Genomic DNA, 14,980 nt, shown 5'->3' with positions numbered 1-14,980 from the left:
AGACTTATATTCTAATATTAAAAAAAACCTTTTATTACATTGTTCCTCATAATACAGTGCTCTCTAGCGAATAGTAGTACACTAATTCATTTGAGCATGGGATTCTTCTTAAATCTCAGATGCTGTGATTTTTCCCTTAGGACAGCTTGATATTTCTGCCTGACATTTCTTTGAAGAAAAATAGAAGGTGCAGCAACATTAATTTTGAAAAGTAAAATTAGTGGAACACTATTATTTTATACTTAGTTCTCTTTTATTTTTAAACCTAATCATATTTTTATTGGATGTAATTAAAAGTCCTTTGCAGAGTAATAGGGAAGTTGAACTTTAATTCAGCTCACCTCGTCACTTTTTTAAAACTCTCCATAATTTTCATCCTTAGTTGTACCATGATGGAGTGCTCTTACATGCATTAGAACATTGTCTGCTATTTCAGAGAAGAAAAAGGACCAGCAGAAAGCTGAAAGTTTTCCAGGAAGACTGACCTGCAGTAAATACTTGGAATAATAAAGGTCTCACTTTACCAGGGCTATACCTCACTGTTCCTTATTTTACTACAATTTATGAATGAAAAAGACGGTGGTTGAGACTAATTCGTGCCGGTTTGACGCAGGAGGGTGGACAGAAATAGACTGGTCAGAAAGTGGCTGCATGAAGGCTGTTGTAAAGTGGTAAAATTCTGTCTGTGTGGAAACCAGTTGCAAAATACGATGAACTCTTGGGGCTCGAATTTCAACCGGGTCTTGCTTGAGCAGTTCAGGCTAGTGGCCTTTTCCTGACTTCAGTGACTGCTCAAGGAGAGCTCATGTACTTTTCTTTCTCTTCCCAATTTTTACTTCTCTTCCTCCAACTCTTACTCCCATTGCACTTTTGAACACTGAGGGGGTGTGTGCCACTGCATTCACTCAAGTGTCACACTTTTTGTTGGTATGAGTAAATTCTAATGCCAGATGCATTAATATATCCTTTTCTTTGAAAAAAAAGTTACTTGGCTGTAATGCTCTGCTGCTGGGGATTCCAGTGTCTGACATCATGTTAGCTGTTAGGGACTTTATGAAATTGGATTTTGAGACAGGGTCAAAGGAAACGACTCAGCTGTATCCTTTCTAATCTTCCTTTCTAGGCTAAATAATCGTAGTTTTTGATCTGTGCTGCCACCTGTAAATCTAACAATTACCTCGTCTTTCTTTGAATGTATACAGTCTGCCTTCCCTTTTAAGGTGAAATGAGAGACACAAACTGCTTCCAAAGTTTAAAATACTCAAGTGTTGCAAATTTGAACTTTTTTATTTATTGGGTCAGCAGATTCTTTTCAAACTGTGTTTATAGAGGAGCTTCTGAGTAGAATGAGTCATGCCCATGAATGCCAAGATGCTTTGTGAGTAAATTCTTGAGTGTGATCAGCCTTTATTTTCAAAAGCAACCAGCATGGCACCTTCATGTTTTCAGTGAGGTGCTGCTGTCATGGTGGTGAAGGGGGCACAGTAACAACAAATTTTTATCTCTGCCTATAAGCCAAGTCCTTTTAAAAAGGAGGAAGGAAGACTTTCTCTGAGCTTTTATTACAGCAGGCTACTCCTGAAGCAGTCATCAGGTTATGTAATGAAATGAGCAGTGACGTGGTGAAAACACTGAAAGTTCCTCACACTCGTTCTCTGTGCCAGTGTCAGGACACATGAGCCTCTCTGAGAAGGAGCAGTGCAGGGTCTGCTGGGACGTGGCCAGTTGACTGCTGAACATTAAGAATTTGCTAAACACCACACTGAGAATGATTATGAAGTGTTCTAGAATGAAATACTTCAAGTGTTATGCAGATTTTGAGAGCTCTCTCTGTCCTGGTGTTTGGCTGAATGGAGAGGATCTCAAATTTCTTTGCAGAGAGAGTGAATGTGTGTGTGCTTGCAAGCATTCCCTTCACTCCTAGCTGATACAGACCACACCTATAGCCATACTTCTGTGGCTTTGGGGCTCCTAGTATGACAGGTGTATCACAAATGCTTCTTCCCTGCCTGCTGAGTTCACCCACCTGTGCAGCTCACATATGCAATTTGCTTTAGAGTGAGCAGAGGCCTTGACTAAGTGACAGAGAACGGTTCATGAAAGTTTAATTTTTGTTTTTAGTAGTGAAAATTGGTATCTAGCTACTTTATATTCTTTCTTTCTTTGGATAAGATAAACATGGAGAAAGCTGGCTCCCTGTTGTCTTTGCAAATAAATCTTCTAAAGCAATTTAGGTAGAAAGGAATCGTAATGCCCTTACTCACCTGTGGGAGGGAGCGATTGTCCTTTCCAAATGAGATACAAGACAGTTCTTGCTATCCTGTTAGTGTCTTTCTGGCTGAGATCACTGGCATACCCAGAATGACTTGTAACTGGCAGCTACCAAACAACCTTCAGACATGCATTTGACCCTTGCTGAGAAGATGCTTCCTCCTTCCCAAGACCTTGGATTCCTAAACCCTTTGTAGGATGCTAGCAGTCTGGGATGCCAGTCTTTTCTACTGCCGTTGCTTTTATCTGGACTTTTTATCCTGATAAGATGAAATCGACCAACTAAAATTGAAATTTTCCAACAAAAGGTGAAAATGGGAATCAAAACAGAAGGTTAATTTGGTTACAGAACTGGAAACCATTACAAAGGAGGACAGTAAAACTAGTGTAGCATGTATCTGCTGTTTAAGTGTTTTTCTTCCAGGATCTTTGAAGGACAACTTGCCTGTGGAAACCTATATTACAAATCTGCAGTGTTTGGCCTCTAGGGTTGCTTTCTCTCCTGGGTTACACTACTTCATATTTAACCAAATTGTTACCTGGCTTTAACCTCAAGATCTTTTCTTTGTTGGGTTTTTTTTTTTTTTGGTGTGTTTTTTTTTTTTGTATGCTACTTTAGGAGCAATATTGTGCTTCAGTTCTCTTAATTGGTCAGGCAGTGAGACTGCAAATGAGATATCCCTAAGCTTGTCTGGCAAATGGCTTTGTGCTGATAGGAAAAGCATGCCCAGGATTATTGTATCACCAATCACACTTACCTTTTGTGCTTAAAAAGTCATTTGTAGCTATAAATTCATACTGTGAGATCTAGTTTTGTATTTTGCAAGATGCATATCATAAAATTTATCCATTGTGCAGCAATTTCAATTAGGTTTTGGGACCGTATTTTTTTTTGTTAATTTTTTTTTTAATTTGTACAAACTGCCCATGATACTGGAGTAAAATGTATCAGATTTGTGAACACTGTTCTTGGACAAAAAATACTGCCATTCTCTCTTCCTGGAGTGCTTGTATTAAAAGTCACTTTATTGCTCAGTTGTGCCAGAGGCAGAATCAACTCTGGCATGGAAAGTTCTGTTTTTACCTTTCTGGAGTACGTCTTTCAGTTGGGATAGCTGGTTTAATTCCATGATATCCATGTGTACTGGACTTTGCATGATGCCCTTATCTTGGTCCTTGCTTGATTTTTGACCCTGTGATGGACTTGCCTGTTTCAGATGCCACTTTTTGCTTGAAATTTAAAAACTTGTAGTTTTCAAAAATGGTCACCAAAATGTTTTCATCTTTGCTAGCTACTTGGCAGACGAATACCAGGTTACTGTTCCCTAAAAGTTAAGTGTTCCCGAAGAGCATAGGACTGATCAGTGAAGTTTCCAGTGTTTGTATCTCTGCTTTTTGTTTGTTTTGTTTGTTTGTCCTCTGTCTTAATTTGCTGAACCACAGTTCTTAATGCATTTCATATTTCTCTTGGTAAAAGCTCTTTTTTTTTTTTTAACATTTTTAAAACTCTTCATTTTTAAAGATTTTAAGTGCTTTCAGTCAGGAAGAGTTCTTTTGAGTTCTGTCCCTAGTGTAGTGTTGATGTGAGTATTATTACGGCTCTTTCTTGTGCGTGTCAGTTTTTCATTAAATAAATAAAACTTGAAGCACTGTTGACTTGTGCAGCACTTCAGAAATTCCACCTGGAGAGCATCAATCCTGCTTACTCAGTGGAATGAGTCAGTGTCACCAGTAAACTTGTTGATCAATTCCTTCTTTAGATCAGACAGAAACACTGGTATCAGCAGTGGACTTGGTAGCACAACACAGTAATTGGAACTGGTGAACTAGGAATTAATTTTAACCCTCAGGCTGATGTCCTAGGAGGGGTTTTTGTCAATATATCTGTGTTATGAGTTTTTCTTTTTCTACAGAGGCTCCTGTAAAATGAAATTAAAATATTGATTTAAGTGCATCTAGAATTATGTAAGCTTTGAATTTTACTATGAATTTATTATATTGAATTCATATAAGCTGTCAAATTTAAAACAAATCTTGAAACAAGATGGTGCATATCCTATGACACAAGGTGGGTCAATGTGAATTGTGTGCAACAAAATGCTTCAGACACTAAATGAGAGGATCAGTTCTGCTGATTTGTCATCTTTGTCATCAGTCCTCTATTTGATCCTGGAAACAAAAACAATGGAGCTGAACACCTGCATGTTGCCCAGTGGAGCAGCTGTGCCCTTTGTAGTTGTGGTGCCTTCATTCTTTCACTACTCTTTTCTGACCCAAGGAGATGAATAGTGGGTGAAAATCCTTTTGAGGAGCATATGAGCCTTGTAATGTTTTTGTATGGCATCAGTGGAGTCCTTCCTCTTTCTGCTAGAAATCATCTGTTCTTTACTGCCAGAAGGCAAAGAAATAAGTATATAAAAAAATCTCACTGAGCTATTTATAGGAAGTGACATAAATCCAGCATAATCTGATGACATTCTTGTATTCCTTTTCTCTAACTTCCTTTTGCCACCTCCTGTGAGTGACTGTCTTCTGTATCTTGCCTGCCCTTTATGGGCTGTCTTCTGCTTTGTGATACATAAACACATACTGCCACATTTCTCCTAAGATCACTTACTGTTCTCAGTCATTTACTGCATAAGATATGTGGCATAATATATTCATGTGTCTGGGAGTGTGACAACTTGCTGTGATCTGTGTTAAATACAAACACAGCACATGAATGTGATGCACACTGATACAAGCAGCAAATCACAGAATCCAGAGATGAGTAAAACCTGCTAGGTTTAGTCTGATTTCTCTAGTGCCCTGTTCTTTCTCACCTTATTTTCTTATGTTTGAGTTTAGTGTTATTGGGTGCTAGCATAGCCCAGTGTTTCAGTTGTCCCGAACCTTTTTTTCATGTAGCATCACTCCTGCAGTTAGTAAGCAAGCTTCCTTCCTTACAGTGTCCTGGAGATGATACTTGTCCTCTCTTTCCTTTCCAGTTCCCTGCCTTGCTCCTTTACTTCTTGTCTTTCATCCACATGGTCATAGCTGTCTTCATTGTGTTTGTCTAAATTATTTTCTTTTTTTTTTAATTTTTGCATCTTTCACTGATAATGTGAAGGAAGGTCATATATTCTGTAGTCCCCTGATGGCTCTAGAACTCGTGGTTAGTTGCTAAAGCCTGGGTCTGCAGCCTGTGGTATGTGTGCTGTAGCTGTTACTGCATCGGGGGCAAAGAAATATGTGTGGTAGATATTTTTCAAAAGTTTTCCTGCTTAGCTAAGGAGCGTGTAGGTGTTGGTATTTATCCAGAGTTAATAAAGCTGGTTCCCTTTGCTGTTTTTTTAATGCTGTGTGCCCAGCCCTCACAAGCGTGTGAGTGGAGGGCCGGAGGCTTTAGGAATGGGTTGAACTCATCACACCTTCCCAGGCCAGGGCCAGCGTTGTAAATGAGACCATGGGCATATGAATAGTGGAATGTTTTTACGCTTAATCCATGTACTTTTTTTCCTGTAATTTAGAAACTTTCCAATTAATAGTTTGATCCAAGCTTTATAACCAACCCAATTTAAAGAATTTGGTTGTATGTTATCTGTTGTTTGTCTCTGTCAGAAAAAATGTGAGTTTCAGTACTGTTATTTCCAACTTCATGCAGTCCTCTCAAGCTGATATGGGAAGGGCTGTGGGTTAATCTTAGAGTTGAGGAGTGCTAGAGTTCATCCTAGGGGAGTGACCCAGTTGTGGTATTTATGGCTTTTCTTCTGGAAGATCAAAATAAATCTGTGTCCTCTTAAGGGAAACACCATGATGTCGAATGGATATGTCAGTCCTTCGTTGGAGCTCTCTGTCAAGAATGGCAGTGAGTCTGATGGGATGAGTGAAAGGCTTATTCCAGGCATAGAGATATATATATGTATATTTCATATCTTTTTTTATCCTCTTTCCTCTTTCTATATGATTGTTCCACTTAAAGGAAGTTAAAGTTGAAGTTTTTTAAAAGTTATACTGCTTTGGTCTCCTGTCACCTGTGCTGTGGCAGCTGTTTCATCATCATAAAAGACTGAACTTTAAGAGCCTTCAGCAACAGAAATTGCCTAAGTGCAGAGCAATAATATTTATTAGTCTAAGCTCATTACTTAATATTTTTGTGGAGCTTTTATAGAACCATGATTTCTAAGCCATGTTTTTTAGCATAGTTACAGGATGATCTGTGCATAATGATCTTCTTGCCTACGTGATACCAGAATAATTGTTTTTACAGCCTGCTCTTGAGGTGCAGAATAAATGATCATTGTAAACCTTTCTCACATTGTCATCTTTTAATCTTGATCCAGTTATTTACACTGAGCAGCAAGATACAGGGTGCCATGCCCCAGACAGAAAGGAAAATTTACTCCTGCAGCTTGATATTTTAAAATCCCCAGAACAGGACAAACTGTTTTGTTTGGAGAAAGCTAACAAGAAAAATGATTCTTTCCTGGACTTATGTTTGACCAGTAAATGTGAAAGAAGGATTACTTTATAGATTAAGAAATAGAAAAGTTTTCCAATTTCCTTCCTGTCTTGTCAGTTAAGCTCCCCCATTTGAGTTTTCTGTTTTCATGCCCTGGGCAAGGATCCCAGTGAGTCTTCATTATGGCTGCAAAAGGTAATTGTGGGTTCAGGTCCTTACTTTGTTCTTCCGTGCTGCCCATTAATGTGCATGTACTCTACTGAGATTGGTGTCTTTGAAGAAATGATGTATTGCATGAAGTCATATGCATCCTCCCTTGTAATGTAATAAAATAAGCATTGTGAGGAACGAACCTGTTTAAGGGTGGAGAGGGTGTTATCCATTTACCTGCAAAGTGGTGAGGAATTGGAAGGCAGACACTATGGTTATGGGCATATATTTTATTTTTCTCAAATTCTTTTCAGGGTAAGTGAAGAAAAAGAGGTGACAGAAGAACGGCTGAAAGCTGAACAGGAATCGTTTGAGAAGAAGATCAGACAGCTAGAAGAACAGAATGAACTTATCATCAAGGAAAGGGAAGATATCCTTTAAAAATATGTGCAATGGCTCACTGAAATAAAAAGTGAACTACAGAGAAATAATTGTTCTAATTTATGGCATAGAATAAATCTGCATGTGCTGCCATTCAAAAGCAATCAGAGAGATGACTTGTCAGCATGTGACACTGGTTCATTTGAGCTTAAAACTGCCATCCAGCTGTTCCTATGATGTTGTTTTGCTATGAAATAGATATTTGTCAACGAAAAATGACAATAAGGAATTTATGCATTAAAATATGATTATAGATTTTTTTTTTTTACTTAATTCTGTTAGGTGGCTTTAATTTAGGTCTAAAACTTGCATAGTATTCCATTTCTCTCAGTGTCCAGAGAAAGACAATCTACACTGAAGGCCTTTAAACTACATATATGTACTAGGGGGTTTAGCCAATTTTGACTTGTTTTGATGTAGGGTTTGTTTGTTTGTTTATAAACAGCTGATTCTTTTTTCTTGCAGGCTGTCACTTGCATTTTTTTAAGCTCCATATACTTAGTCCCAATCTTGGAATATCACGTGCAAAGTCAGTATCATTGCAGGAACTGCAGTTTTCCTTTGGTGTGATATTACAGACCTTTACAAAATTCTCTTCTTCATTTCTCTTCCAAATCTCTGCTGTCAATGCTTTGTTGTTTAATATGTCAGAGATCTGATGGTTGACTATAGTGGGGTGTGGAAGAGGCGGTGCTGCAACTACAACGACAACAAATAGTGTGTGGTTCATCAGGAGCTGTATTTCCAATACAGCAAGATAATAATGCTTGCTGTTTTTAGGAAGCATGATGTAGCCTGTATACAGTACTGTTTTCAGTCCTGGGTTATGCCTTGTTCAAGATAAAAATGACAGAAGTTGAGGAGAAGGGCTACTTGAGATGATGGGGGGCCTGGAGAAGCTATTTCCTGAGCAGAGGCTGAAGTGTGTCTGTGTATGCTTTTGAATAGTGACTGGCCATGTAGAATTAGGTTGGAATGGTGGTGGGGTGAATAGGGGAGAGACAATACTACGGCAAAAATGGGCTATTCAAGGTATGAGCCAGTGTTGAAGCAGAAATAAACGGACATAAACAATCCACAAACTTAAACATGATGTTGGAGGAAGGTTCTGGAAAGTTCAAGCAATCCTAGTTCACTCTTTGTCCCTGAGAGGCTTAACAAAAAAAGCAGTTTCTTTTTGATGGAACTTGCTTGGCTTACAAAAGGCACTCAGTGATGTGTGGTCTCTGCCAGCAGGGGATTGCCCTTGGTGACCCAGAAGATCCCTTGTGTCACAGTGCCATTTAAATTGTTAGAAAGAGTTTTGCCTGTTTGTACTAAATAATATACACATCAACAAACTTAGCTGGCCATGAACAGTTACTGGAAAATATTAAATCTAATGTATTCAAGAGCCATTAGTTGTGGCTACAACTCTTCTACATTAATTTCACTAAATCAGTGTTTTGTTGTGTATTACATCTTGTGTACCCAGTCAGCTCATGAGAGTGGGTGGGATGCATATTCCTGATTAATTTTTTTAAAATTTATCCACATAAAGCTTTCACTAATTTATGTAAGGTTTATTTGGCTACCGGGAAGTAGACATTCTTGCTTGTTTATTTGTTTTGTGGGCTTTATTTCTTTCTTGTTTTTTTTTTTCCCTTTGCTAGAAATAGATTGCGCAGGCATGAATATTTTTCCAGAAGTCTGGTAGACATGGCAGAAGGTTAATGCATGCAATTTTACACTTCATAAAACTTTGTAAAACCTGGAAATATAAAACAAGGTTATAATTTAAAACAATATAATTTTAACTGCTGCAATACTTGCCTATCATACATGAATGATTCAAGATTTTCAACATAACTCTGATCAGTTAATATTTAAAGCTTGTTGCAGGGACAAGAAATAGTAGAAATGACTTGCTGAGTTCAAATACAGATTATGGCCATTTCAAGTACAGCAACTTGAAATTCTTCAAGTTTTTCTGGATTGTGGAGTTCACTTGCAAATAAGATGTCAGGGATATAAAACCATAAGAAAACGTCTTCAAGCTATCCCAGTATTTAAAAATTATCCTGTGGTAATAAATTGGTTCTTCTGATATAACTGCAGATATCCAGTGAAGTGTAATTCCAACTTGGTAAAAGTTTAATTCATTTAGCATGGGCAATTTGGTTTTTTTTTTTGGCAACATGTATTTTGTTGATTTTCTTTTTTTTTTTCCTTATTGAGATTCTTGCGGATATTGTTTGGTGCTTGAAATTCCTACTTTGAAGCAAATCTGTCTTTATTTTGCTGTGGTTGATTGTTTTTCCCCCCCAAGAAGCTGTGAGGACCCCTCTGTTAGAACTCATTGCTGATGAACTATTACAGAAGCTTTGGGAGTGGGGAAATGGGTGGTATGCAGTGAACTCACCACAAAACTTTGAGTAACTTAGCAGTATTTGAAATCCAGTATCTGTCTGCAGCCTAAGCTCACATTTGCTTTGGAATTGGTCAGTGTCATCTGGGTAGAGAACAGCAGCAAAAATTTCGTGCAAATTTAAAATTCTATCCTTCCATTGCAGTTGACACTTTAAAAAATTGAGTAGTTATTACCAGGGCATTCCACTACTGGGAGACAACCCTGATGAGCACACTGTGAACCACAAATAGGCCACCCTACTCTTAGCATTGCCAAGTACTTACTATCACAGAATTAAGGAAAATTAGGGATTTCAAGTAGTCGCCCGATCTACAACTTTTTCCTAAAGCAGTATTGTTAGACCTGTCATATTACAATTTGGACGAAGTTAGGTAGTTTGGCTTGGTTTTTCTCAAGGCATTTAACACTTGAAACTATCTTCTTTCAAAAGAAGCTTGATCTAAAGTGTTTCAAACAATTCCAAAACCAAAACAGGATCAAAACTTTATTTTGCTTGTAATAAACTCCTGTAAGCCTTTTTTTCTGGAAAGTTCTAGTGCTGTTGTTCTTAGGAGATGTGATGCCTAGTGGTGTTAAGGTGTGTGTGCTGTGATGACATCTCTTGCTGTTATTAAAATTTGCCCAGTTAAGCTGAACTGGAAGATCCAATAACAGGTGCCCCTGTTCTTTTGATGCCCTCCACAATGAAAGCATCTTTTCTGAAAGCGAAGATTAAGTAAGAGGTAGAGGGAAAAATGTGAGAGTGTATTGGGAAAGTGAGATCTAGAACCTGGCTGGAAAGAAAGACTTGGAAAAGGAGGTTAGGCTGGACATGGCTGATGTGAAAGCAGTAAAAGGCTGTGAGTGGTGAGTTCAGAAGCGTTTGGGATTAGCAGTCAGGGTTAAGAAAGAGCCAGGATGGCGGCAGTTGGCCTAGGATCAGGCAGATGATTGTGAGACAGCTGGTGGAGGCAGGGATGTGTCTGTTCTGTGTGTTCCAGCACTCTCCAAACTTTGAAGCAGAATTTGAGGCAAAGCTCATGTGAGAAGGGTGTTTCCTCCCTCCGTGTCTTCCTCAACATCCCCTCTTGTCTTCTGGATACACACTGGGTGACTAAACTGCTTCTAGTGACCATCTAAATTCTGGCATTGGCTTTGGAGTGTGTGACTTGCAACTTCATTTTTCTTATTTGTTTCATTTGCATTTTCACAATAAGGGATGAGCAGTGTGCAGCACACTTAGACAACTTGTGCTGCCTGTTTTTCCAGCTCTGCTAGGAGCTGTTAATAGAAAAACTGCTGGCTTTCCTTCCCCCCCGCCCCCCCCATCTTTTCATGGACCTATTATTAATTTAGGTCCTAATTTAATTTAACAATCAGGAAAATATCTTTTGTAAGATGCCCCAGTACTGTCATGGTAGATGTCTTAGGAAAAAAAGTATAATAATGAGATTATTAAGAAACAAATAATACTGTTATTTCAGAGCCCAAAGAAATAAGGTTGTGGTCTTTAGCTTTTCTTATTATCACCATTGGGGATTTTTTTTTGTGTAAATTTGATGATGTTGCATAAATGAAGAAGAAGAAACAATCTTAACTTGTCTGTAAAGATTTATTCATTGGGTAGAGGAAACTTTAAAAAAAATTTGAAAAATTGGTTGTTGAATTCTAAGCTCTGCTTAAATTATCATTATATAGACAAAGGATAGGCAAGTAAAGAGAACGAGAGATTCTGTTTATTACTAACTTCTTTTTGTAAATTTAAATTTATCAGTCCTACTAAACTGCTGTTTTTGTGCATATTTAGAACGTACCTGGGTTAGTTAAGCTTTTTGTTGGAATTATTTCTGACTGAACACAGACTTACAGAATGGTTTGGGCTGGAAGGGCCTTTAAAGACCATCTAGATCCAACGCCCCTGGCCAGGGACACTTCCCAGTAGACCAGGTTGCTGAAGACCAAGCCAAGTTCATATGACAAATCCCATGTGATTTACTTGGTTAGTCTTAAAATTGATCACAGACTCTGTTTACATATGTCCTTAATATTATAGAACTACTTAATTAGTTGATTTTGCATGCAGTTAACGTGAATATTAATTTAACTAAAACAGTTCATTTGCTGATATTGTTAGTGAGACATAGAATATTAATTTGCTGGAAGAATAATGAGCTTTATAAGCATTATCTAGAGACTTTAATAAAATGCTTTTAGTTTTGCCATAGTACTGTTCATTACATTAGTCTTGCATACATAAATTAGAGTACTTACATATTTTCTCCTTTTCCTATATTACTGTGTTAATGGAGAATTAGTAGTATTTTTCAGAAGAAAAATAGTTGCTGGCTTTACTTAATGCAAAGAACAAAGTGATAGAAAAGCAGGTATCAGAGTACAGAATTTACTTGCTTGTTCTGTCATACCTTTTCTCTGTAATGTTTAATTTGCTTTTCTGAAAACGCAGAGAGAAACGCGTGCTTCTGTTTCCTTTCCTTTTTGTAATCTGACCCATCAGGTTGTCATCACAAGTGAAGAAACAAAAAGAGTCTTGCACAAGGAGGCTTTGGCAATGTATTTTGTGCAACGTGTGGCCCCTGCTTGGCAGATACCTGTGTGTGTGTCCCTCCCCATGACAGCTGTTTGCAAGAGGACTGTTAGTCTGAACTCAAAATGACAACACAGTGTCAGGGAGAACTGGGGTATGGAAATTAACAGTATAGTAATGCATGCATATATATGAAAGTGGGTCCCTACCTTGTTGCTCACCCTCCCCACTCCTAACAGAAAATAAAGGACAAGAATAAAATTTCCATATGAAGACAAATTTTCCGTTTGCAGGAAACTTGTACATAGTGCTTTTGAAAGTCAAGCTATTTATTTAAGACTCGGTAACAGTTTGGGAGTTCGACTTTGGCTAAGTCTGTTCCTGATGGTATAGTTTCTGACAAGTTATGAACTGAGGGTTTGAAATGACCGTCATTATTTTTCTTTTATTTCTTAACTTGGCTCCCTTGGCTTATCAGTTTGAGGTTTTTTCCTTTCTATTTTTCATATGTGAATGCATACTGTATATCTTCTTGTGCATCATAATTTGTTTGAAGGTGTGTGAGGAGAATGGAAAAGTTAGTATTTTGTCCCTTTCTTCCATTTTATCCAACTGTGTCTGTCACTTTTTGAAGGTGTTTTCCTTACTGTTATTTCAGGTATCTTACTAGTAAATGTTTCTAAGCAACCCTTGAGGTCTATTGAAAAAAAGTTGCACTTATTAAAAAGTCCCTGAATATTTATATACTATTCTATAACTGCAGTATTGGCTAAATAATGTATGTATTTACGAACTTAAATGTAGAAAAATCCGTCAAGGGCTATTGGGTAAATAAGATACTTTGAATTTTTCATTGACTTTTAAACTAAAACGAGGTGAAACGTAATGTTGAGTGTTCAAATGGATCAGTGGCTGCAGATGCATTTGAAGCTGAGCTTTCTGTGTTTAATCCTAGCTAGTGCCTTAGAGCACAAGCTGGCTGCATTGTCCATGTTGTGAAAATACCCAGAATCAACAGGCAGCATCTAAACAGTCAGCAACAGCCTCTGTAGAATGTGAGCTAGACAGGCTTTTTGCCCTAAACCTTTTGCGCTTAAGTGGTGCGGAATTGCCTGTGAGATGGTACTGTCATACACATATTTCTGTACAATACAGAAATACAGCTGTGGGGTGAGGGAAGCAGACTTGGTCTGTGTTTTGTACCAGGTGTGGAACGGTTCAGTGTGTGGCTGACACCGGCAAAGACTTTCCCACCTGGCAGCTCTGGGACAGAATTTTGGAGGCCCCCTGAGGTGAGTGTTGAGGGTTAGTAGCATTCTTGCATCTCCTCAGTTTCATGAAATTTTTGTACTGTGGTGATCTGTTCCTGTTACTAAAGACTTGGTGTTTCTGAGCTGTCTGACTGAATAAGAGCTAGAGTTCTGCTCTGCCAGGTTGTTGATAACCACTGGTCGCTAAATGCTTCACAGACAGCCTGTCTCCTAGCCCTGGGTTTCTTAAGCACAGACATGATATTATCTATGTTAACTGTCTGGTGTGGGTCTCAGAACTGGATGTGATGATGGGCTGCCTCTATCTAAACCGAACAGGAGAGACCTGTCATTAGAAATGCACCTTCAGCCATGGTGATCTCATGCATCAACATCAAGTACCATAAGAAAAAAACACTGAAGTAATTCAGATAAAAAAAATATTTCTCTGTAGAAGTTAGGCTGGGCAGTTTAAGCGTCTCAGGTGAAAGACAGACCTTCCTTTTTTTTTTTTTTTTTCCAGACACTGACCAGGCTACTTAACCTGACTGAATTTGACCCCTGGTTTTGTGGCTACTGCTGAAACATTTGGCTTTAGGCATGTGAGCTTTCAAAGTGATGTTTGAGTTAAGTTTTCCTTTATGACATTTAGCTCATTTGGAAACAAAGACTGAGATCTTTTAAAAGGAGGCACAAATGCGAAAATGAGATCATTAATTGTTGAAGCTGGTACTGTAACAAATTGACTAGAAATGTGGATTCGGAGAAATTGATATACTTTATCCTTCCAAACTAAATGAATTCTCCATCTGCTTCAGCTTCTCAACTATAATGAGGACGTTGGACTGACTCTGCTATTGGTTTCTCTGTCTTCCTGAACTATTTTGGAAAGTTTAAACATTTCTTGCATGATTAAATACACTTTCAATAAATCAATCTCATAGTAATTGTTGTTCAGGAGAGTTCATTATTCAGTTCAGTCTTTTAAATTACTGTTCTTCTTTAAAGGATTCTTCTTACGTAATGGCTTCTGCTAAATCCATTTGCCATGCTCTGGCTTGTAATTACTTTAGATTTGAAGAATAAAATGAATGGCTTTATTATTAATCAGTAGCAAATTTGTCTTACTGTTTTTAGAGTGGCCTTCGCTCATGAAATAGTTTTAATGGTCTGGATAGCAAAACACTTCATACCTCTCTTTCAACAGAGATTTAGTGAAAGCAATCAGACAGTTTTGTGGTTTTTTTTTTTCCTTCCACCATTCCCCCATCAAGCATTTTGTCACAATGACTGTCATCATGTGTTTGCTGTTATAAGCTGCTGGCCCTCTGAAAGCCTAGTTTTGCTACCTGGTTTTAGATTGGAAATTTTTCAGGCTGGAGTAGCCTTTATTTTTGCCTTGTGCTGTGGAGAGTACATTACACTTAAACACATCATTAATTTAACATTAATTTAACATTGGCTATTACAGTGGACATTGACCTGTGTGAACT

The 14,980-nt window shown here is 38.0% G+C and overlaps 1 protein-coding gene across 4 annotated transcripts in view; it reads left to right on the top strand.

The window, feature by feature from the left end:
- The window catches only part of KIAA1328 (KIAA1328 ortholog), a 171,730-nt gene that overhangs the window by 11,588 nt on the left and 145,162 nt on the right, over window positions 1-14,980 (top strand). For all 4 annotated transcript variants that reach the window (XM_032675988.1, XM_032675989.1, XM_032675990.1 and 1 more), the window contains one exon: window positions 7,177-7,292. In XM_032675988.1, coding sequence (XP_032531879.1) covers window positions 7,177-7,292 — 116 coding nt within the window. The remainder of the gene's footprint in view (window positions 1-7,176; window positions 7,293-14,980) is intronic.

The sequence above is a fragment of the Chiroxiphia lanceolata genome, chromosome Z (assembly GCF_009829145.1).
Source record: "Chiroxiphia lanceolata isolate bChiLan1 chromosome Z, bChiLan1.pri, whole genome shotgun sequence".
Taxonomy (NCBI): Eukaryota; Metazoa; Chordata; class Aves; order Passeriformes; family Pipridae; genus Chiroxiphia; species Chiroxiphia lanceolata.
The sequence above is the reverse complement of the archived record's forward strand: the minus strand, read 5'-3'. Positions and strand labels throughout refer to the sequence as shown.